Source organism: Octopus bimaculoides, chromosome 7, assembly GCF_046866305.1.
Source record: "Octopus bimaculoides isolate indiv1 chromosome 7, ASM4686630v1, whole genome shotgun sequence".
In the NCBI taxonomy this organism is placed as follows: Eukaryota; Metazoa; Mollusca; class Cephalopoda; order Octopoda; family Octopodidae; genus Octopus; species Octopus bimaculoides.
This window is the reverse complement of record NC_142934.1, coordinates 47,054,116-47,079,730: the sequence shown is the minus strand read 5'-3', so window position 1 is coordinate 47,079,730 and position 25,615 is coordinate 47,054,116. Positions and strand designations below refer to the sequence as shown.

Below are 25,615 nucleotides of genomic sequence, written 5' to 3'. Positions count from 1 at the left end.
TAAAATGGTGACCTTTGAGCTGCATTTTCATCTTGGGGAAAGATGAAAGTCCGCAGGTGCTAAATTTGGTGAATATGGCAGGTGTGGAAGTGATACCATGTTGTTTGTGGCAAGAAACTCCTATGTAAGGAGAGCTCGGTGACAGGTTGCATTGTTGTGATGAAGAATCCAATTCTTCATGCTCTACAGATCAGGTTGTTTTCACCGATTATTCTTCCTCAAATGCTTCAAAATATTACAATAGAACACTTGATTGATGGTCTGGCCCTGGGCAAAGAATACCACAGATGTTTAAAAAACAACAATGAGCATGCTCTTGATTGAGCTGCAGTTTTGTCATGGCTTTTGAAGTGCTGTACCACTGGAAATATGGAATACATGCCATATTCTCTGGCATACAAGTTGACATAGTATATAGTGTAAGCAATCAAACTTCATCACTATCTTTTAAAATCCTGCTCTGTTTCACATGAAATGTTTGGTCCTCCAAAGTTGTCTTGGAATACACATTGACTTACTTTTTTGGTTTTAAATTTTGGTCTGAAATATTCAACTTGTATGCTACAAAATATGGTGCAAATAATATATATCTTTTATCTTTCACTCGTTAGACCGGCCATGCTGGTGGACGGCCTTGAAGAACTTTTAGTTGAATGAATCAACCCCAGTAATTGTATTTTTAAGCCTGGTACTTATTCTATCAGGCTTTCCTTGCTGAACTGCTAAGTTACAGGGACATAAACACACCGACACTGGTTGTCAAGCAATAGTGGGGGACAAACACAGACTGAAATGCACACACACACACACACACACTCACACACATTTATACAACAGGCTTCTTTCAGCTTCTGTCTTCCAAATCCACTTACAAGGTTTTGGTCAGCCTGCGGCTATGGTAGAAGGCACTTGACCAATGTACCATGCAGTGGCACATTAGACTGAATTTCGAACCATGTGGTTGGGAAGCAAACTTCTTCCCACACAGCCATACCTGCACCTATAGAAATTTATTACTATTTTGTTCTTTTCTCCAGGTACCATCCCAAATATCTGAATTGTTTTGAGAATACTGATTGCAAAGACTTGAAGGAGGCTGATGATACAATGATGAAGAATTACTGTGGTAAATATTAGTATTCTTTAATTATTTTTTATTGGTTTCAGTTGTTGAGGTATTGTTTTAAGTTGTGTTTCTTCGTTTGTCTGTGGACAAGATATCTCAAGATCCGTTGGATGAATTCAGATGAAACTTTCAAAATATTTGGCCTCTTGACTGACACGAACTAATTAGATTTTGGGATCGATCTGATACCGGACAAGGATTCTGGATTATTTGTTATATTTACTTTACTTTATGTGATTACGATCTCACGTTCACTTTCAAGTATTTTTCAATTATCTTCCTTTAGGTTGTTTCCAAAGTTTTATTTTCATTTGTCTATTATTAATTTTACTCGTGTCTCTGTCTTAGTAGAAACTAATGGATAAAGAAATCAGGCTACATAAACAAATGGCAGCAAAACCGTTCAAAAATTAAAGAACACTAACATATTTTTATAATATATATATATTATATTATACATACATATTAACACTTTACAGTATACATACATATAAACATATATCTATGCATCAATCGAAAACAACAGGAATACTAAAGGAAGGCTGGAATTTAAGAGAGGAGAAAACCAAAATGTCTCATGCTATTTATATAAAAATTCCTTAGTAGAACTTATTATTACTAGCCCACCTTTGAAAGTATTTTGAACAGTGAATTTGGTAACCTTGGCTTGTATTAGATAGGTTAAACTATCTAAAAAACAACAACAACGACCAATACCAAACCCTGGAAAAAAATCCCCTTGCTACCCACGCCACCTTCAACACAAAAGACAATAAAAACAACACCAACAATCAACAACAAAACAACTCCTGGAAAAACACCAAGAAGGGAAAATACAGGAAAAACATAAGAAGATGCAAAAATTGATTCCCCCTCCCCTATATTGCATACACCTTACCCAAATAACCAACACCAACGGAAACAACAACACAACCACTTACAGAAACACACACAGACGCTTACAACATGCCATTATCCCCTTCCGATTCCTCAGAACTATCATTGGAAGACGAAAGTAGTGAGGAATGGCAAATAGCCAGAAAAGGAAGGAGGAAGAGGAGCAAAAAAAGACCAAAAGCAAACACCAACAAAACAGGGAGATACACAACTCCCAAAGACATTTCCAACTCTAATACAAACAACACCAACACCATGAAAACCATGCTCACAGCTATAAACACTTACAACACAAAATCGATGAAATCGAAGGCAAGCATTACAGAAAACGACATTAAAACGAGCAACCACACGTGCACCAGAACGCATCAAAATTTACCACATCACACCAACATTGCAGCACACACTAAAATCCGTCTGCCCCAATACGGCACTGCGGTACTTTATCTCAAGAGTCTGGATCTTGAAGTAAAGACGATATTCGCAGACCCGGAGGGTAGACTGATTGTCCTGAATGTTGACGGCAGCGATGAGTGCACTTTTCAACTCCTAGCAGTCTATGCACCGCCTCTAACAGGTTGGTCAGATTTCTTTCGATGTCTAGAAGTATTCCTAGGAATGTCTCGTCCTTTACTTTTAGTGGGGGATTGAATGCTACCTTACAGTCATAATAAACCTGCTATATGCGCTGGATTGTAGTTGCGGGTTTAACCCATTTCTTTCTATATTTCTGTAAACATATGCTGCCTTTGTTTTAATTAATTTTTAAGATAATGAAAAATTTAATAAAATAACTTTCTCATTGTTAAGTTGGTGTCTGGAACAAATTAGCAAAGAATTTTGACGGTAGATTATAATTTAGGTAACTTTAAAACAGTAAATTTATGTCATAGAAACTGGGTGGTCTCTGGCAGGTTGATAGATTCCGATTGTGACTGTCTCGTCTTACCATACACAGAAACAAAGATTAGATTGATCCCAAACATGACTTAATGCTACAGAAACCAGTGAGGAAAACTGAATGCTGCAAATAACATAATATTTACAATTATACATGAATTACGATCATAAGGCGGCGAGCTGGCAGAAACGTTAGCATGCCGGGCGAAATGCTTAGCGGTATTTCATCTGCCGTTACGTTCTGAGATCAAATTCCGCCAAGGTTGACTTTGCCTTTCATCCTTTCGGGGTCGATAAATTAAGTACCAGTTTCGTCCTGGGGTCGATGTAATCGACTTAATCCATTTGTCTATCCTTGTTAGTCTCCTCTATGTTTAGCCTCTTGTGGGCAATAAAGAAATAAGAAATTACGATCAAATAAATAAATACATACAAACATGCATGCATGCCTGCCTGCCTGCCTGCCTGCATACATATATGTATATACAAAATAAAACTATGAGGTGTTGTTACACACTGCTGATCACAATGCGCATCCTTTTTATTCTTTCAGCTCTCGGATGATACCACACCATACTGGCTTGGCCAACATTCTCCACCTTGAGACGGACTCAAAAAACTCAACACAACGCCGTTTTGGGAATCGAAATTACGAGCTCATGATCGTGTGTGCCACACCTTAAACACTAGGCTACACACACACATACATGGTGCAAGTTAGAAAACGAAGAACGAATATAGCACATCTTTATTATTAATAACAATGGGGTCGAAACCTATGGTAATTTCATTAACCCATGAATAAAGAACATTTATCCACCAATGCAGTGTTGAGCACTTATTGTAACTTTTCGATAATAACATGTATGTATATATCACCATCATTATCATCATCATCGTTTAACGTCTGCTTTCCATGCTAGCATGGGTTGGACGATTTGACTGAGGACTGGCAAGCCAGAAGGCTGCACCAGGCTCCAATCTGATCTGGTAGAATTTCTACAGCTGGATGCCCTTCCTAACGCCAACCACTCCAAGATTGTAGTGGGTGCTTCTACGTGCCGCCGGCACGAGGGCCAGTCACACGGTCCTGGCAACGGCCATGCTCAAAAAGGTGTTTTTTACGTGCCACCTACACAGGAGCCAGTCCACGGCACTGGCAACGACCTCGCTCGAATGATTTTCTAACGTACCACCAGCACGAGTGCTAGAAGGCAATGCTGGTAACGATTATGCTCAAATGGTGCTATTTACAGGCCACTAGCACGGAAGCCAGACAGCTGCTCTGGCAATGAACACGCTCGGACAGCACTGTTAATGCTCCACTGGCACAGGTGCCAGTCATCGAATATGGTTCAATTACGATTCCAATTTCACTTGCCCCAACAGGTCTTTGCAAGCAGAGTTTAGTGTCCAATGAAGGAGATGTTGGCATGGGTGCCAGTCGTCGGATTCGGTTCGATTTCAGATTTCAAATTCCAAATTCACTTGCCTCAACAGCTCTTCGCAAGTGTCCAATGAAGTAAAGATACAAATTAGTGAGCTGGCTACACTTCTGGCAAGGGTCACAAATTATGCTCTCTCTTGCCTTGCCGGGTCTTCTCATGCACAGCATATTTCCAAAAGTCTTGGTCGGAAGTCATGGCCTTGGTGAGACCCAATGTTTGCAGGTCATGCCTCACCACCTCATTCCAAGTCTTCCTGGGCCTACCTCTTCCACAGGTTCCCTCAACTGCTAGGCTGTGGCACTTTTTCACACAGCTATCCTCATCCATTCTTGCCACACGACCATACCAGTGCAATCGTCTCTCTTGCACACCACAACTGGTGCTTCTTAGGTTCAATTTTTCTCTCTAGGTACTACACTCTGTCTAGTATGCACACTGACATTACACATCCAAAGGAGCATACTGGCTTCATTCCTTGCGAGCCTACGCAAGTCCTCAGCAGTCACGGCCCATGTTTCACTGCCATGAAGCATAGATGTTCATACACATGCATCATACAGTCTGCCTTTTACTCTGAGTGAGAGGCCCTTTGTCACCAGCAGAAGTAAGAACTCTCTGAACTTTGCCCAGGCTTTTCTTATTCTAGCAGCTATACTTTGTATGGATAATACTGTTCTAAATTCTGGTGCCTCAACTTAAGTTCCATATTCATCTAAATCTGTATATATATATATATATATATATATATATATATATATATATATACATATGGCACCTGTGCCAGTGGAACACTAACTGCACCGTCTGAGCGTGATCATTGCCAGAGCAGCTGTCTGGCTTCCATGCTTGTGGGACATAAATAGCACCATTTGAGTGTGACTGTTACCAGCATCGCCTGTAAAGAACACCATTTTGAGTGTGACCGTTGCCAGTACTGCGTCACTGGCCCTTGTGCCGGCGGCACGTAAAAGCACCCACTACACTCTCTGAGTGGTTGACGTTAGGAAGGGCATCCAGCTGTAGAAATTCTGCCAGATCAGATTGGAGCCTGGTGCAGCCATTCGGTTCACCAGTATTGAGTCAAATCATCCAACCCATGCTAGCATGGAAAGCGGACATTAAACGATTATCAGTTGGTAATAGCTGAATGTTGCAGATAGTGTTAAATAAATGTATGTATGTATTTATAAGGGTGCATGGAAGTAAATCTTCTTGGTTTAATAGAGTCTCTTAATGACTTGTAAAGCAATTGTGACAAAACCATTGACAGTAATGATAAGCAGCTAAAATTAAATCTGCTAGCTGAGAAGTTTTGGTCTCCTGCCATGCCAAGATAGTGACCATATGCTACTGATTTCCTTTGAAGTGGAACAGTAACAGACACAAGAGACAAGTAATTGTTCAAGTTTATCATTTTACAACATAATTATTTTAGAATCTTTGTTTATTTTCCTAAAAGTCAAGATAAGTCTGTGGTTAAGGAGGGAGTGAATAAGGGTATTTTTAAAATTTTTTATTTCCATTAATTTATTTTTGGTATTTTTTTCTCATTTGTATCTCCTTGTATTTCTGTGTTATTCTCTGCCGATACAATGCTCAAAATAACAGTGGTGTGAGTATAAAACAAAGAGAGACTAAAGATGATCTAGCAGTGCTTTGGGCCCTACTCACCTGAAGATGCACATGTACGCAATTATTGTTTAAATCATATTAATACAATAATGTGTGTATGTAATGTTCAGTTATTACCAGCTCATAATGATGCACTGAAACAAATTTAGTGGTTTGTAATAAAGCTTATTCATTCCGTCTTCTCATATCAAAATTCTTATATGTCTGTATATGAATGAAAAGATACAGTTTCTGTCTCCAAAATTTCTCTATCAAGGTGTGGTCAACTCAAAGTCATAGCAAAAGACACTTTTCTAAAGCACTTTGCAGAGAGATTGACTTTAGAACCATGGAGTTGTGAACTACTCCTCAAGCACACAGTTATGTCTATTGCTGGGGAGGAGTTGAAATTTTCAAAGCTAGTTTTCCCTTTTATAATTTGCCATAAAGTTGGAATATTCAAGACCAATTAATTAGATTTTCACATAAAAAGATGATTAAAAATGAAATAATTTAATCTACATATCAATGTAACAATCTTATTTTTATATATAAAAAGTAGCTGTACTGTAACAAGCTTATCAACTCACCTTAATGATCTACTTAGTTTTTCATAATTCATGTTGTTGTTGTTTTTAGTGAGACCCCAGAGTTTTGCAAACTTTTCTGGATCAATAAATTGGAATATACCAAATTTTTCATTCTCCCAGCGAAGGATTTTGGGATTAAACAATGAATGTTTTAGGGCTGCATAAATGAAGGCATACAGTGGCAACAATGACACTAAAAATAAGAATAAAAAAAAGCCAGAAAAATTACCTTTAACAGATTTTCATAAAGAAAAGAAAAAGATCTAGAACAGCCTTCATTTTCATTTAGAAAATCTCTAATTCATTAAAGTTTAGATTATTCAACAAATGGTGAGAGAGCCTTGTGGTTACTGAACCAAATGAAAGAGATTTGTTTACCAAGCCAATGAAAGAGCCTTTATGTTTCTCTAGGTTCCCTGTACATAAGAAAAACCTGGGAAGGTCATGACTACAAGACATTTAATCATAGGTCTGTTGATCGGGGAAGACCTGGAACTAAAACATAAAAAACAACTGTCAATTTCCACATTTCTTTCTGAGCCAACATGGGAGCAACTATAAGGTCAGTTGATTTGCTGGAAATAGCAACCAAATTCCCTCATATAACATCCTACTATTTTAAAAAAGGGAATATTGGACAATCTAGTCCCTCATGTATAAAAGAAGGGATAGTCAAGATTGGCATCCTGTTGACTTAATAGGGCTGCCTTACATCTGTCTACATAGCTTTTCTAAAACTTGTCAGCTATTTTAATGAAGATTTAGAATACAGTCCCAACATTTGCTTCTCAGTATTTTCCTGACCCTCAGTATAGTTTCTGACATGCAGAGCTAACAGACATTTGCATGCGCCAATGAGGGATTTTCTCAGCAGCTTTCTTAACTAGTGGAAAATAGCAGCTAAATCATCCTCAAATCATACTACTATCTTAAGAAAAAACAATGACGCATTATTTTGTTTTTGTATTTGGTTTGCAAGATTCCTTATGTGAATTCGTGTGTTGAAGCATGTTTTATTGTCTGGGGAGAGTCATTCTCTTTTACTTATTCCATCAACAAACAAAGAATCAAAGACAAATCTATTCTGGTACTCTTTGAACTAACTACAGTGTATACTATAATGTAATTCACTTGAAATTGTCATTTCAGTCAAAATCGTTTTAAGTAGAATATTGAAATAGAACTTACTTGTACACAAATTTTCATTGAATAAATTAGAAAAAAAGCTATTAAATTTGTCTTCATTCTTGGATGTGAAAGGACTTAGAGTGTCTTTTGATGTGGTTGAATTAAGAGAAGTCACTTGACCAAACATTTTCCTCAACATGTTGTGCATCCAGTCTCCATAAATAAAATCTCTTTGTTGAAATTCTTTGGGTGTCATCTTTTTTAACTGCTTTCCACAAGTAATATCTTCAAAATTATTAGATTCCAAAGTAATATCATACACTTTAGCTATATATCTCATCCAGTTTTGAATATCATCTTTGTTCCAATATTTTGGAGGTTTCATGGACCAACCACATATACAGTTATCTGTAGAATGAATTAAAGAGAAGACTGAATCATAAACTTGGCAGTATTAAATATAAGAAAAAAATTTTAAAGATACGTTTATATAAAGTTTGTTTTGTTATGGAGTGTCAGAAGTGACAAAACTAAATAAAAGAAAAAAAGAAAAATTATTAGACACCACCAAAGGGAGAAATGTAAAATATTTTGAACATTTAATTAGGAAAGAATAAATGGTTTTACATAGACTCTTAATAGATGGAAATACTAATGGGAAGAAAGGAAGAGGAAAACCAAGAAAAATACTGTGAGTGTAAAAGAACAGCACAAAAATGATCAAGGTACAATAATAAACTTAGTGGTAGAAAACAATACCTGATGATGCTGATGATGGTACAAGTGGATGAAACAGGCCCTCTAAAGCTTCCACTGATCAGGGTTGACCATGCAATACCTGAACTTGGAAAGTTTGTCCAAGGTACAATCTAGACAAGATTTTTATATGGAAGATCAGTAGTTGGATGTACATATCTACATATATGCGACGGGCTTCTTTCAGTTTCCATCTACCAAATCTACTCACAAGGCTTTGGTCAGCCTGAGGCCATAGTAGAAGACACTTGCCCAAGTATATATATATATGTATACATATATATATAATGTATATATATATATATATATATATATATATATATATATAATGTATATATATATATATATATATATATATATATATATATAATGTATATATATATATATATATATAATGTGTATATATATATATATATATATAATGTATATATATATATATATATATATAATGTATATATATATATATATATATATATATATATATATATATACATAATGTATATATGTATATGAACATGTATATGAAATGTGTATATATATATATATATATATGTATGTATATATATGCGTGTATACATGTGTGTGTGTATATATATAAGTGTGTGTGTGTGTGTGTCTGTGTATATATATACTAGGAGTGGCTGTGTGGTAAGTAGCTTGCTTACCAACCCCATGGTTTTGAGTTCAGTTCCACTGCATGGCACCTCAGGCTAACCAAAGCTTTGTGAGTGAATTTGGTAGACAGAAACTGAAAGAAGCCCATCGTATATTTATATACATGTTTATATGTTCATGTGTCTGTGTTTCCCCCCCCCCTCCCCACCATCGTTTGACAACTGAATTTGGTGTGTTTACGCCCCCATAACTTAGCGGTATGGCACAAGAAACCAAATGAATAAGTACTAGTCTTACAAAGAATAAGTTGTTGGGTTAATTTGTTCAACTAAAGGCAGCGCTCTAGCATATATGCAGTTAAATGATTGAAACAAATAAAAGAGAAAAAAGAGTGTGTGTGTGTATATTTATATATGTATACATATGTGTGTATATTTATATATGTATACATATATGTATGCATGTGTATGTATATATATTTATATATGTATGTATGTGTATGTATATATATTTATATATGTATTTATATATATATATATCTATATATATATATCTATATCTATCTCTCTCTCTCTCTCTCTCTCTCTCTCTATATATATATATATATATATATATATATATATGGGAGAATTTACGAAAAAAAACAACAGACGAGGACAAGTGGTGTAAACAACAAAAGGATGTGTTAGTTTAGCGCATATATATATATATATATATATATGTATGTATGTTTTTGCATATATATGTATATATATATACTTCTACAATGAACAAAATATTTTGATTTTTGTTTATACAATTACTTAATTATAAAAATAAAATTTTTTAAAACATTGAATGACTGGGAGTGGTTTTGTAGGGTAAGATAGGAATCAAAGGTTGAAAAATGGTTGGGAATCACTGATGTAGAGGCTCCATCATCACTTTAATCCTTTTAGCTCCTTATTTTCATGAAAATACTCAACCTTTATTTCAATTAATTTTGAAAGCAATGAAGAATTTAATAAAATAACTGTCATTATTAAGCTGATATTTGGAACACAGATTTACATGAAATTTTGTTGAAAGGTTTTAATTTAGTTCACTTTAAAACAGGCAGTTTATATCATAAAACTAGGATGACCTAAAATTTAAAGTGGGTTCATACCAAAGAGGTTGATAGGGGTGAGTTAACTGCAATGGTAAAACCACGGAAAATGATTAGTACTTTTCCTTTTATCTTTTTCTAATGCTTTACTTCAAACCCAGCCGAAGTAAAATTCCTTTACTCTTTCTGTTTCAAAATTAATAATAATGTTCATCTATCATTGTCAATGATGACCAAAGACATCACATCAGAGAAGAAGGATCACAGTGTGTCTGGCTGTGGTCGATCAGTCTGATGCATGTTCAGAACGCTCTGTGGCAGGTCAGGCACTGGTGGTCTACTGGGAGCAAAGGTAAAATGTTGGCTCTGGACTTGCACAGCTCAAATTTTCTTCATGCTCCAGTGATCCCTTTCTATCCATTGGAGGTAACACCTCTGTTGGTGCTGCTATGTCTGGCAGGGAAGTCCTGAGCTTGCATGTCATAAGTAACAAAATAGAGAACCAGTAATGTAACAAAATCTTTTCAATAGGGTCATGGCTTTCTGACTTATTTAAAATAATCAATATATAAAAGTAATTCTTACCATCAGTGCAAGAGTGATTGTCTTCTGGAAGTGGAGAATCTGAAGAGTTTATTTTATAGTTTGATATCTGAAGTGGACAGGAGCTTGAAGGAGAACAGTTTCTGGATTGATCACAATTATTTAGTTCAGATTCAATAGATGGAATAAAGTCCTCAAAAGATGATACATGGAAAGAATTTCCACCTTCATTTATAGCCAATAGATTTCCATAACTGGGTTTTATAACATCATTTAATTCAGACTTGATTTCCATTTGACCCTCCATTTTAATATCAGTAACAATATTTTTGCTGTTTATTTCTGGTAGGTCTTTTTGACTAAGCAAACTTAACAATTTTACATCTTTGGAATCATTATTTTCCTGTGATGTACAATTACTGACATTGCTTATGCCATCAAAGTTGGGGTAAAACAATAAGTTATTGGTTTCCTGCAACAGGTTTAATAGATTTTCATGAAATGAACTGTCGTTATTTTCAGTTTTTATATCAAAATTCTTTTCTGCTCCTTTGTCTTGGTTCTCATATTCAGGTAAATCAAGTGAAGACACCTTTTCCATGTTTGTCTTGGTTCCTGTAACATTAACATATTTAAATGACGACTTTAAGACAAAATAAATTATTGTAAAATTCTCTATAACGATTAATTGAGAAAAAGTGGTAAAAATGAAGCATTGATGGTTCAGTGGTAGAATGCTCGCCTGCCATGTGGGTGGTTTGGGTTTGATTCCAGTCGATGCATTGTTTACTTTCATTTTTTCAAGGCAGTGCCCCAGTATGGCTGCAGTCTAATGACTGAAACAAGTAAAAGATAAAAAGAATAATTCTTTATCTAGGGTTCCTTGCAAGTGTGTTCTACCTGACTACTTAATCTGCTAGAAACAGCAGCTAGGAGGTGAGCTGGCAGAAACGTTAACACACCGGGCGAAATGCTTAGCGGTATTTCGTCTGCCGTTACGTTCTGAGTTCAAATTCTGTCGAGGTCCACTTTGCCTTTCATCCTCTCGGGGTCGATAAACTAAGTACCAGTTATGCGCTGGCGTCGATGTAATCGACTTAATCCGTTTGTCTGTCTTTGTTTGTCCCCTCTATGTTTAGCCCCTTGTGGGCAATAAAGAAATAAGAAAGAGCAGCTAAATCTCTTGAAACACATCCTACTTAGTTTAACAGCCTGCAAGAAATAACACTCAAATCTCACTCCAATCATCTCGTATTATGTGAAAAAGGGACACATTAGGTAATAGATGCACTGCTTCATTAGAGATCGATTGGAGATAGCTGGGATGCCTTTAAGCATAAGTCTGTTGATTTAGAATTCAGCTGTACAAACCATGCTAAAACAGACAGTGAAGGCTGGTGCAGTCTTCTAGCTTGCCAGCTCCTATGAAGCTGTCCAACACATGCCAGCATGGAAAAACAGATATTAAATCATGACGATGAATGAGCAAATATTGTTAGTTATCCAGAATAATTTTCAAGATAAACCTGAAGAGTTTCTACTTTTAACCATTTTTTATAACTCATCTAAATGTTGACTACATTTGACTAGCTATGACATGAAATTATATATGGAAGGTTTTGAGTTAAATATCAAAACACAGCTACATATATTTTCTCAATCTTGCCAGTCATCTTCTTTGCAGTTCTTATTACTCAGTGTCTTATCATTTCATTACATAAATTTAACTTATAAAATTGTCCACATCAGTAGAAAGTTTCAGTTGGTCAAGAAGAAATAATACCTTGCTGATTAATTTTTCTTAGATATACAACAGAAAATTGACATCTAAAGCAAAATATAATTTTGTACATACATAAATATATGCACACACATACATACTGAAACATAAATATGAAGGGTAAAATTAAAAAACCTTTCATTTAGTGTCAAATATTAACAAAAAAAAATCTTTTAAATGGGATTAATATGGAAACAATATTTGAGTTACAGAAATCTGCTAATGGCTGTGGCAAGATTTAACAGAAAATACTAAATAGACATACTAAAGAATAAAATAATAACTATGCCAGAGTATATTATACTTAGTCTTTGAAAAATAAATTAATTAAAAGATGATGTCAGATAGCTTACAAAGATTTAGCACTGTTAAGAAAGTTTCACACACCTTTTCAACATCACAATATATCAGAAATAGATAAAACAAACCATTTGTAAATGTAAATCCTTTCCTCCCTGTAATCTGTTGTTTAATTCAAAATATATTGTTGACAAAAACAGCTGACTTCATCAAATGCAGTGATTGGTTGAATTGATCACTGCTCCTGATTAATTAGACATGAATGCATTTTACTTATAATTTTATTAGCTCCTTATTATGGGTTCTCATTAAGTATCAGCACTCACTTTTTAGTAGGGTCAAATGTATTTTTCGCCCTTTTTTATTGGCACCCCAATAAATTGGTTAAACTACAATAGTGTTAAGATATATATTTCACTACACTGGATATTTTTTAAAGCACTTACATACAATATGCTTACATATATTGATAGTTAAAAAGAATACATACATACATACAAATACATATATAGATGATGTGTGTGTGTGTGTGTGTGTGTGTATTATATATGTACACAAACACAAATATATATATATATATATATATATATATATATATATATATATATGTATGTATGTATATATATAGACATCAGTAAAGTGACCAACGGTACTAGTTAGCACTTTATTCACTACAGTGATGTCTATAGTTCGGCCTTTTGGTTGTAAATTGCAAAGCCACCTTAATTATTTATTATCCCTTATTATTATTTATTATCATTACACACACACACACACACACACACACACACACACACACACACACACACATATATATATGTATAAGTCCTTAGAAGCTTTGTTTAATATAATTATTTAACTTTACCATTATATTTTTATAAGTGTAGGTATGGCTAACAAGCTTACTTTGCAACCATATGGTTGCATTTTTGAGTTCAGTCCCACTATGCAGCATCTTGAGCAAGTGACTTTTACTATAGCTCTTGGCCAACCAATACCTTGTGAATGAATTTGGTTGACAGAAACTGTGTGGAAGCCTTCTATATGCATATAACTGATATCTTCTGCATCCAGTTCAATCCCTATCTCTATCTGTCACACTATTTTCACTCAGTACACTTCCTATTTTATCTCATATTCATGTTGCGCCTGGACCCCACATCTTTTTCTCTTTCTCACTTTCCAGGTGGGCAAGCCATGTATCCACCTCTTCAACAAGACACCTACTCCTCTCCCTCTGTCACAGTTCCTTTCTCCAGTTGATACCCTGCTCAGTTGAGGTGTCTTATTTTGTAGGTACTTGGTGACCTCACCAGTGCTGGCACCACATAAAAAGCAACCAGTACTGTCAGTTAAGTGGTTGGTGTTAGGAAGGACATGCAACTGTAAAAACCATGCCAGAGCAGACATAGAACCTAGTGGAGGCCTCTGGCTCATCTAGTCTTGTTGAATCGTCCAACACACACCAGTATGGGATAAGGACATGAAATGATGATGATAATAATGATATATATCATTATATTCATATATATATCTCTGTAATTCCAAATGTATATATTCTTTTATTCTTGTTTCAGTCATTTGGCTGTCGCCATGCTGGAGCACCACCTTTAGTCGAACAAATCAACAGCAGAACTTATTCTTTGTAAGCCTAGTACTTATTCTATCGGCCTCTTATACCGAACCGCTAAGTTACGGGGACATAAACACTCCAACATTGGTTGTCAAGTGATAGCGGTGGTGGTGGTGAAGCACAGACACACACACACACATTCACGACGGGCTTCTTTCAGTTTCCATCTACCATATCCACTCAGCCCGAGGCTGTAGTAGAAGACACTTGCCCAAAGGGCCACGCAGTAGGATTGAACCTGGAACCATGTGGTTGGGAAGCACGCTTCTTACCACACTGCCATTCCTGCACCTATATACACTTTGTTGAGTGGTGGGTCCACACTGCTGGGTGGTTGGGTCCACTTTGCTGGGTGGTTCGGTCCACTCTGCAGGGTGGTTGGTGTTAGGAAGGGCATCCAGCCGTAAAAACCCTACCAAAACAGACACTGAAGTCTGGTGCAGGCTCCTGCCTGGCCGGCTCTTGTCTAACCATTCAATCCATGCCAGCATGGGAGGCAGATCATCACATACACACATATACATCTTTTATCTGTTACTTGTTTCAGTCATTGGACCGTGGCCATACTGGGGTACTGCCTTGAAGAATTTAAATCTCAGTGTATATATTTGTTTAAAGCCTAGTACTTATTTCATTGGTACCAGAACTGCTCAGTCAGCACTTCCCACCATTATCTCTATTCGTTTTCGATAATTTCCCCTCTCATGTACCTCAGACTTCGTCTCTGGCACTAGAGCAGTTCACTCACACCTCACCCCACACACTTATCATCTTTACTGCCACCTATTACCCCCCTGACCCATACATATTTCTTTTACCTTCCCTTCCAACTGATATTCGCGATTGTCCGTGCCTCTTACCCATATTAACCACTCACTGCATGTCTCCTATCCCCGTTTCTATCGATGTACCACTCACCTCTCTCACTCCTGCAAATTTACCCTTCTTTACATACCTTCACCTTTCCTGTAACTTGAGGGTACGTCCTGATACATCACCACCATCCCCTTCCTTTCCCAACGTAGACAACCATACAACTCCTCTACATCAAGACACTTGTTCCTGTCCGTCTGTCATATTTGAACCTCTTATCACCTGGCATAAAGCTCCTTTGCTGGCAGAATCGTTAGCACGCCGGGCAAAATGCTTAGCGACATTTTGTCTGTCTTTACGTTCTGAGTTCAAACTCTGAGATTGACTTTGTCTTTCGTCCTTTCGAGTCGATAAAATAAGTAGCAGTTGAGCACTGAAGCCGATGCAATGGACTTACCCCTCCCCTGAAAATGCTAACCTAGTGCCTATATCTGAAATCAATATTGCTCTAGCCCCTAGACGAAATCCGACACCACTGATATGTACAAAAACACGGAATAAAGAATCACCGGAGTTTTAAGTAGCCAACAAAAGTAGTGGTGAGGACATTAGATGCATTTCTGCCTCGTTTAACGTTATCATAGTGACGGATTTCCTATTGCATATTGGCAGTGAGTGTACGTTATCGAGTGAGGCAGAAATGCATCTAATATTCTCACTCGCCGCTTGGGTTTAGCTCTATCACCCTTCGATATACATACATACATACATACATACATACATACATACATACATACATACTTTCTTAAGAAGAAAGCAAAGCAAAGGACCACTGATGAGGTCACAGAAGTGTGACGAAAGAACTCTAGCCGAAATACAATTAATATAAAATAAAGCTGAAGCAAGTGAACACCAAATATATAATACATGTGTTTTTAATGGCTAAACTGGCAATATGACCATCCCCAAATACAACAATATCTGTTTTAACACATGAATTCACATCAAGAATCTTGGAAAAAGAATATATAAATGTATACATACATACATACAAATATCTTCCTATCTACCCTTCTGTCCTGGCCTCTACTTCACTGCTTCTGTCCTGGCCTCTACTTCACTGCTTCTGTCCCTTCCTCCTTGTTCCATTTCCTCCCTCCACCATCCTCTCTGCTCTCGTGTGACCTGTGGTCAGCTTTCTTTTCACTCCAGCCGCTGTGAAGGCAAGACGAACTACTAGCGTTCTACCTCAGATTTGCGTTTGGCCGTACGGCTTTTGAATGTTGTTTTCACTGTCCATTTTTTCCTGTCTTGGTTTGTGTTTGCCACCTTGGAATCCTCTGTGTAGTTGGTTGATCCACTACTCAGGAAGAGACTATTCTAGAGTACGTCCTGTCTGGTCTTCGAAACGTCTAGATAGAATAGAGACAGCTGATGAAGGGATATTCCAAGGGGCTTTCCGTTTTCCTATGTGTTCGTTCCGTTGTCTGTAGTTTATTGTTCTAACGTCCTGTACCCTGATATGCATGTATATACACATGTAGATGTAAGTATGTACATATATGTGTGTATACATGTATATATATTCTTTGTATTATTACATTATTGAACGCACACGTCCTATTTTACAAGTAAGTCTACTATTATTCTGACGTGACTATCTTTCTATCTATCTATCTATCTATCTATCTGTCTATCTATCTATCTATCTTTCTATCTATTTATCTATCTGTCTTCCTCCATCTTTCTATCTATACCTCTGTCCTGGCCTCTACTTCACTGCTATACCCTTCTGTCCCTTCCTCCTTGTTCCACTTCCTCCCTCCACCATCCTCTCTATCTATTTATCTATCTGTCTTCCTCTATCTTCCTATCTACCCTTCTGTCCTGGCCTCTACTTCACTGCTTCTGTCCCTTCCTCCTTGTTCCATTTCCTCCCTCCACCATCCTCTCTGCTCTCGTGTGACCTGTGGTCAGCTTTCTTTTCACTCCAGCCGCTGTGAAGGCAAGACGAACTACTAGCGTTCTACCTCAGATTTGCGTTTGGCCATCCTCTTTAAATGTAGATGTAAGTATGTACATATATGTGTGTATACATGTATATATATTCTTTGTATGATATATATATATATATATATATATATATATATATATATATATATATATATATATAGTTGGAATTTACAAAAAACCCAAAACGAAGACAGGTGTGTAAACAACAAACAGGTATATTAGTTTAACGCTCGGAAAGGTAAGAAAGTCTTTTACGTTTCGAGCCTGCGCTCTTCAACAGAAAGGAATACGAGAAAATAAGATACGAGAGAGAATAAAAAAAGAAATATATATATATATATATATATATATATATATATATTACGAAGATGTACTTGCATAGCAAGTGACCTGATCTGAGATTGTGTCCTGGAACGAAAACAATTGCAGCGTGGAAGGTATTTATAAGGTATTTAAGAAACACACAGAAACTGTTAGATTCACTTCAACATTTAAATTTAAAGATGCAACACGGAATTTTGTCAGTGAACAGGTCACGGTCTCAAAGCGACGAAAATATTTTCTCAAATTAAATTTAGATGTCGAACTGAATCTAACGGCTTTTTGTGTGTTTCTTAAATGGCTTATAAACACCTTCCACTCTGCAAATGTTTATATATATATATATATATATATATATATATATATATATATATATATATATATATATATATATATATATATATATATATATATATATATATATATATATATATATATATGTATACGGTATTCTTAAATAGAGCGCGTCTAAAACATATTATCTTCAGACATATATTGCCGCAAATTTTGTTTATCAATATGTATTTACACTAAGTGTGATAAAAAATGACTATTTTAATTTAATACTGCTTCTGTTGCATTGTGTGTGTGTGTGTGTGTGTGTGTGTGTGCGCGTGTTCATCTACGGAGCGACTAGGACCATTGAGTCATCCTTAAGGATAGAATGATGTTTTGCGCGGTGACTATTCAACTTCATTCTTTCGTCTGTGACCGTCTTTAATCCAATGACACAAGCAGGTCAATACGATTGGAGATGGAGATGGGAAGCAGTGGATGACCATAATAGTATTTTAAGATCCACAATAGTATTTTAAGGGCCCCTAAAACATTTTTGCTTTAGATGTATGTATATTGGTATGTATTGCAAGAAAGAGCTAGGTTTCTTTCTCTAATATTTTACATAGTCCAACCTACACAAGTTAATGTGTGAATAACAAAATAGTAACTTTGAAAGAAGTTTCTAAAAAAACTAGTTTTTAAACATTGAATGGTTATGCAGGTCCACCAAAATAAAATAGTAATCAAAGGGGTCCATAGATACAAAAAGGTTGAGAACTTCTGATCTAGAGAATAACTAGGATGCTTCCAGATCTACCTGTTACATTCAAACTCCGATGATTTTAGAAACATTTCGCTGTTTCCTAGATGAAATATCTTGTAAATCGTATGTAAATTTTGAAACATAATGAAATGCACACTCATATATATTGGCACAGGAATGGCTGTGTGGTTAAGAAGCCCACTTTGCAACTAGGTGGTTTCAGTTTCAGTCTCATTGCACGATACCTTGAGCAAGTGTCTTCTATTAAAACCTCGGGACGACCAGTGTGAATGAATTTGGTTGACGTAAACTGCATAGAAACACGTTAGGCGCGCGCACACACAGACACAGACACACACACACTCTCTCTCTCTCTCACACACATGTTATATGTGCCTGCATGTATATTTCTTTATGTTTGTCCCCTCCCTGCTACTGTTTGACACCCGGCATTTGTTCGTTTATATCCCAGTAAATTAGCAGTTCAGCAAGCGCGAGCGATAGAATAAGAGCCAAACTTTAAAAAGGCGAGCACTAGGGTCGATTTATCTGACTAAAGTTGAGAATATATCCCCTTGCAAGTAGTAAAATAGTTGCTGCATGGCTGAATTGGTACCCAGGTTAATATGGCAGCTGCATGAATAATGGAAGGAACGAAAGGGCTTCGATGTAGGCCATAAGAATCAGGACATCCTCTTGTAACACCAATGCTGACGGGCATTACTGGAACCAGCGATACTGTCAGACGGTGCAGAAACTGTAATGATCTCTAGTCAACAAATGTTGAAGAGAGTGTTCACAATGCGCATGTGTGTGTGCATGTCTGTAATAAAAAAAAGTGTTATTCCCAGTGAAACAGCATAGCAGTTAACTGTTACTTTAAATTCCATGTAAATCCATGTCCATCCAACTTCCAGTCAGTCATTAAATATAATTTTCTTTCGATCTTCACTTGACAGCATATACATTTAGATAAATTACAGAGTGTATCAGAAAGTATAATAAAACTGCAAATTTGGCTAAAATTTTATATCATAGATTACATAATCTTTACCCGTGTTTCACTAGAATATGCTTATGAAACATAATAATCGCAACATACACGATTGCATAATTATCTTCGAACGCCAGTTCATCAGAAGAAAAACGTAATTTAATCCATTGTTGATTACCAGCATCAGTTGGTAGACACAGCCAAAATGAGAACTGACAGTTTTCAGTTTGGCTCTGTTAACAGAAATATGAATACAATACATGACTGAGATAAAAAAAAAAGAATGTAACAGGTTCAAGAAAATAATTAAGTTTGTATAGTTATAATCATTATTGTTTTTATTGATTTGTTGCAAACACTGACAATTTCATAAACTGATTGCAGCAGCAACTTATAAGATTGAATCTGCAGTTTTCTAAACAAATTTAATAAACTGTAATCATACTCAGAAGTAGCAATGAATGAGTAAATAATTGTTGGAAAATATGTTTTGAACATATATCGAAATGTTTGGTGCTACTTAAAATGATTTGAAATTTGTGTAATATACTATAAAATTTTCATCAACCTCCGTCATCAGAGTATTATAGCAGCATTGTAACTGATAATTGAAAGGTATTGTTTTTTACAGATGACTTCTATTAATTGCAAATACGTAAATGAGAAATTTGTTTCAGTTATTCTAAGTAATAAAGTCGTACTATTTTCAAAATAAAATGAATTTCGTTTATTGTATAAGCACCGTGCAATTTTAAAGATATAAAATTATTATTTTGTACTTTCGGTACAAGCCCAGCAGTTTTAGTGGGAAGTTTGTCTATCATATCCGTCACACTCCTTGACTGGTACCATTTTATTAACCTCGAAAGGATAAAAGGTCAAGTTGACCTTGGTGACATATGAATTCAGAACGTAAAAAGCCGGCAGAACTGCTGCTAACCACTTTGTTCGAAGCGGTAACGGCTCCGCCAGCTTACTGCCTTGTTGTACTTAGAACATATTAACATTATATGACAGAACCCAGCGTGCATTGAAATGATGTTATATGATAGGTGACATACCTCATAATACTCATTGGTTGCTTGGTTATGCTAAAAATGTTAACTTTTTTTTTTTAATATATAAAAGTAATATGGGATCTTTTCTGTTTGGCTGCCGCTTTTCAATTTCCTCAATTTTGTTCCAATTGATTTCGTATTTGATGTTTTGATGTAGTTTTGTATGGTAATCATTGACAGGAAATTCATTTTTGACATAAATCAATAAATAAACAGTTAATAGCTTTTAAAATTCAAAAATTTTGGGTAATTTTAGCCAGTCGAAAGCCACGGACATATAGGTTCCTGTTTCCATAGTAACAGCCAAGCTGCTATAAAGCTACTTACCCACGTAGTCATTTTTCGCTTATTAAATGCTTAAAACGCATGAGGTATGAGGCGGTCATGATATGTGCTAAAAATAATTGCTAGATATACCTTAAATAACGCACCAGATTTTTTTTTATTGTTTCTTTTTTCACAATCGCGTGTTTGGCGGCACTTTTTGAAATGTTAAGATTAAGTGAAAATTGTCAAATTTGGTGTATTGATGTAATTTTTCTCGCTAAATCTCAGTATCTAATTCACTTATTCCAGAAGAAAAAAATTTAAGTTACAGAGATTTAACATTTGATAATTTTTATCCAGTCAGAAACAGGATTTTGAAGCTATCATTTTGTGCGTGACTGCAATTGTAAGACGACAAAACAATAATGTCAACATTGCGACAAAAGTACGTGCTTTAAGCGAAAAAATGACCCAAGAAATAACACACACATTCTGTAGTTTTAAGCATTTAATATGCATTAAATGCGGGAAGAAAAGAGTAAACACATTTTGTAGTTTTAAGAGCAGAAAAAAAAAATGGATACAAGCAGGTACAGCATAAAATATTAGTTTGTAAACACAGGTGGTTTTCGTAAATGCTTTTTCAACGCTTGTTTTGATACTATGGAAAAAGGCACCTAAGATGTCTGTGGCTTTCGATTGGCTAAAATTACCCAAAATTTGCAAACTTTAAAAGCTGTTAATTGTATATTTATTGATTTATGGCGAAAATGTCAATAATGAGCATACAAAGCTACATCAATACTCCAAATCTGAAATCAATTGGAACAAAATTGAAGAAATTGAAAAGAACGAAATCTTTTGCCGAACCGTTAAGTTACATTGGCGTAAACACACTAACATAGGTTGTCAAACGGTAGTTGGGGGAAAACACTGACACAGACACCACACACACACACACACACACACAAACACACACACACACACACACACACACACACACACACTCACACACACACACAGATATATAATTTTTTATTTGTTTCAGTCATTTGACTGTGGTCATGCTGGAACACCGCCTTTAGCTGAGCAAATCAACCTCAGAAATTATTCTTTGTAAGCCTAGTACTTATTCTATCGTTTTTTGGCCGAACCGCTAGGTTACGGGGACATAAACACACCAGCGGCGGTTGTCAAGTGATGCTGGGGGGGGGGGGGGGTAAACACACACACACACAAAAACACACATATATATAGGACGGGCTTCTTTCAGTTCCCGTCTACCTAATCCACTCAGAAAGTTTTGGTCGGCCTGAGGCTATAGAAGACACTTGCCCAAGGTGCCACGCAGTGGGACTGCACCCGGAGCCATGTGGTTGGTAAGCAAGCTACTTACCACACAGCCACTCCCACACATCTATCTATCTATCTATCTATCTATCTATCTATCTATCTATCTATATCTGCCAAACATGAGCCGAGAGGAAGCTGTCTCTAAAGAGTCGGGCGGAGGCGGAAAATACGTATATCGCATCGGTCATCGATTACCGCCTGACCGTCGTGCCTTGCCCCGATGCCACCATCACGAAACTAGAACGCATACGCTTCCTCTTTCTGTGGAAGGGTGGCGTTCCGATGGTGAGGCGATCCATTTGCTGTCAACGTCCGTTACATGGAGGACTGGGGATGCCGTGGTTAATGATGCGCAGACACGCGCTGAGACTGCGGCATCTCTGGAACTTCATTGACGACAGGTATGGGCGCCGTTCGTGAGGCGTGCCTTCCCGCAGCTCGTCTCACTCACCGAACTGCAAACATGGATCAAAAAGAGACCGAAACTGGGCGATTGGCACCGCGAGTGTCGCCAAGCTCTACAGTAGCTCTGCCGTGCGGGATCAAACTTGCGCAACTTGCAAACGACCAATGCGTTCTATAGAGGGCTAGTGGAGGAGGGGAGTTCCAACGTCACCCTCGGGGCAAACCTGGGTGTCGACAAGAAATTCCTAACCCGCCTTTTCAAGACGGCGTTCGGGCCGGGGCCTATGGATAACTTCCAGACATCCCTGGCTTGGCAATGCTATCGAGACGCACTACCAGTTCGAGAGAAGATCTACAGACACGACCGGACCGACCTGCCCGAGATGCGGTCAGAGCGACGAAACCGTTCTGCACGCTGTGGATCTTCGTCGAACGGCTGTTGTCGCGTGTTGGACGAGCCCGCTTATCAGCCTTGTCTATCGTGAATATTGTTCCGCCACCTTCCTTTAAACAGGAACGAAGAACAGTTTTCGTAACACTGATAGCTATGGTGAAAGAATGCGTGTAATGGAAGCGCTTGAAAGGCTTACTAACAAACACTTTCCTCTATGGTCAGTATCTCGTCAACTTTTTCAAGTACCACTTGAAAAGGAGGATAAGAATAGAGAGGAAAGTGTTATCGAATTAATGTTTCAATAAAAAATGGGTAAATGTGGCAAGAATGGTAAGTACGAAAGACGACACCAGTTTAAGCATAAACATGTGAGAAAAAGAGACAAAGAGAGACAAAGTACTTACTTTCATGTACCTTTTTTAAAAACTGATCGTGGTCTTTTCCGTAGGCTTTTCTTCTCTCCACGGATAAACCTAATCTGCTCCCCCTTTTACATTGACAGTGATACACGATCCCAATTGATCGGCTTTCCCCATGGTATTTTTTTTTCATGATCCCTTTTGATCGAAATTCTACCCACCTTCCTTTTTCGTTTTTTTTTCCCCAAAAGAAAAGCTCTACATTGTATTTTGTCCACTTTCTGTATTTAGCCCTGTGTGGATATAATAAAAATATATGTGTGTGTGTGTGTGTGTATGTCTCTCTCTATATATATGTAGTGAAACCACCTCTCTCACGGTTATATATGTACAAATGCGAGCGTAGCAGAAAACAACTCTTTCCCGCTTTGCTGTGTCATCACCTGACTGACTTTTATTTTCGCGCATTTGCCTCCAGTCCATTCGACCCAGGACGCAAACCGACCAACCGTAGCCACTAATAAGTCACGTGAGAGAGTGTTTTTCTGATGCTCACTGGAGCCTATCTGTATCTATAAATAGCCTAAATTATCCGCGCCAGTTCGTCGCGGCCACAGTTCCTCACAGATCTGGTCGTTGACCACACGCGTAACACAGCCAGCCAGTTTCCAGCGATGACATCAACAACCACTTCAACTACGAACTACAAGCATCGCCCCCAATGTCGCCAGCGTCAACACGACTCTACGTACACAAGCTACCAAACAGCAACCGCAGCTTCTCTTCTCAGCCCTGTTTGTGTGAATCGCCTCACCACGAAATTAACAGCCAGAACTCAGCCTGCGAAGAACATCTGTATTAAGAATCCGGCCCGGCATCGAAGCCTCAACTACTTAGCTCTGCCTCAACCATAACCTCTTATGTACAGACTCTCTAACTACTGTGTACCTTAACAGAACTGGTATATTCTTATCTGTGTTACTCACTCTTTTCTATCCACTGTATCTCTTACATTCACATACATATATTTGTACACATACACTAGTCTGTTTACATGACGGCCTGTCTTATATTGTGTTTTATTATGTCGCATTCACTCACACACAGACATACAGTTTAATGCTCCAATAAATCTTACTGTTATTCATCTTTATCGGTTGCGTTCTTATCTTGTCCTTCCTGGCAAACTTCTTAGTTCTCTATGTTATAGTATTATAACATATCATTATATTTTGTGTCGACCGTGTGACGCGTTAAAAAAGGAGCCTGTCTTCCATTCGTCACCATTTCTCCTTTGGTTCGCACGGTCGTTCTTACATATATATATATGACAGGCTTCTTTCAGTTTTCGTCTACCAAATCCACTCACAAGGTTTTGGTCTTCCTGAGGTTACAGCAGAAGACATTTGCTCAAGGTGCCACGCAGTGGGACTGAACCCGGAATCATGTGGTTGGGAGCAAGCTACGCCTGCGCCTATATTAGTCATATTTTATTTTAATTTACTAAATATTTATAATCTGAAAATTAGTAGTCATTTCATTTCCTTGTACATAAGTAATATTACCTTCGTCATTTGTGTTTTTTTTCTAGCTCGCCATAGTCGAATAAACTTACGAGCAAGAACATTCCAGTATGACCATCCCATCTTTTTATAAAAACATATATTTGAAACTATATCGTCAAATAAATCTTGTTTCCGGTTGTGATTAGAGGGAGAGTTGGGTGCTATTTCTAGAAGTTAGAGCGGCCACTAAAGATAGCATTTGTCATTGTCCAACAACAGGTATTAATAAAAGCAATCATATCTCCTTCAAATTATATGCTTTCGTTAGAACGAAAGGAAGGAAACATGAAAAATCGACGGATGGTCACGGTGGAACGCCTTTGATCATAGGTCTTCTCAATCACGGTTGGCCCCAGAGGTAAATAATAACAACAACAATAGCAACTTAATAATACCTTCATTTCCCCCCTAGTTCTGTTAACAATCGGTTTAGATATGTACGAGGTGGAGCTGAAAGATTCCTGAATTTAAGAGTATCGAGAAATGCCTGGTTGGAAGCACAACCTTCTGAGTTCTTTTACAGGACTTAGAAAAACTGAAGGACTGCTACAATATGTACCTGAATCAGAGAAGAGAATATGTTGTATAAAATCATAATTAACTGATTCTCCTGTATT

The 25,615-nt window shown here is 37.0% G+C and overlaps 2 protein-coding genes across 4 annotated transcripts in view; one reads left to right on the top strand and one right to left on the bottom strand.

Annotated features, from left to right (window-relative positions):
- Positions 1–3,746, top strand: part of LOC106868059 (uncharacterized) — a 14,301-nt gene extending 10,555 nt beyond the window's left edge. Inside the window, exons 5-6 of the mRNA XM_014913172.3 lie at positions 1,038–1,126; positions 3,477–3,746. Coding sequence (XP_014768658.1) covers positions 1,038–1,126; positions 3,477–3,487 — 100 coding nt within the window. The 3' untranslated portion in view covers positions 3,488–3,746. The remainder of the gene's footprint in view (positions 1–1,037; positions 1,127–3,476) is intronic.
- LOC149134690 (uncharacterized) overlaps positions 1–25,615 on the bottom strand; it is a 27,109-nt gene extending 1,494 nt beyond the window's left edge. Inside the window, exons 1-4 of one of the 3 annotated variants that reach the window (XM_089355263.1) lie at positions 25,558–25,615; positions 10,744–11,316; positions 7,761–8,108; positions 6,573–6,765 (exon numbers count right to left, since the gene is read on the bottom strand). In XM_089355263.1, the coding sequence (XP_089211389.1) occupies positions 6,573–6,765; positions 7,761–8,108; positions 10,744–11,302 (1,100 nt within the window). In that variant the 5' untranslated portion in view covers positions 11,303–11,316; positions 25,558–25,615. Of the gene's footprint in view, positions 1–6,572; positions 6,766–7,760; positions 8,109–10,743; positions 11,317–12,868; positions 12,999–25,557 lie in introns of those variants that run through there. The other 2 variants (XM_089355260.1, XM_089355261.1) reach the window with 2 other exon arrangements.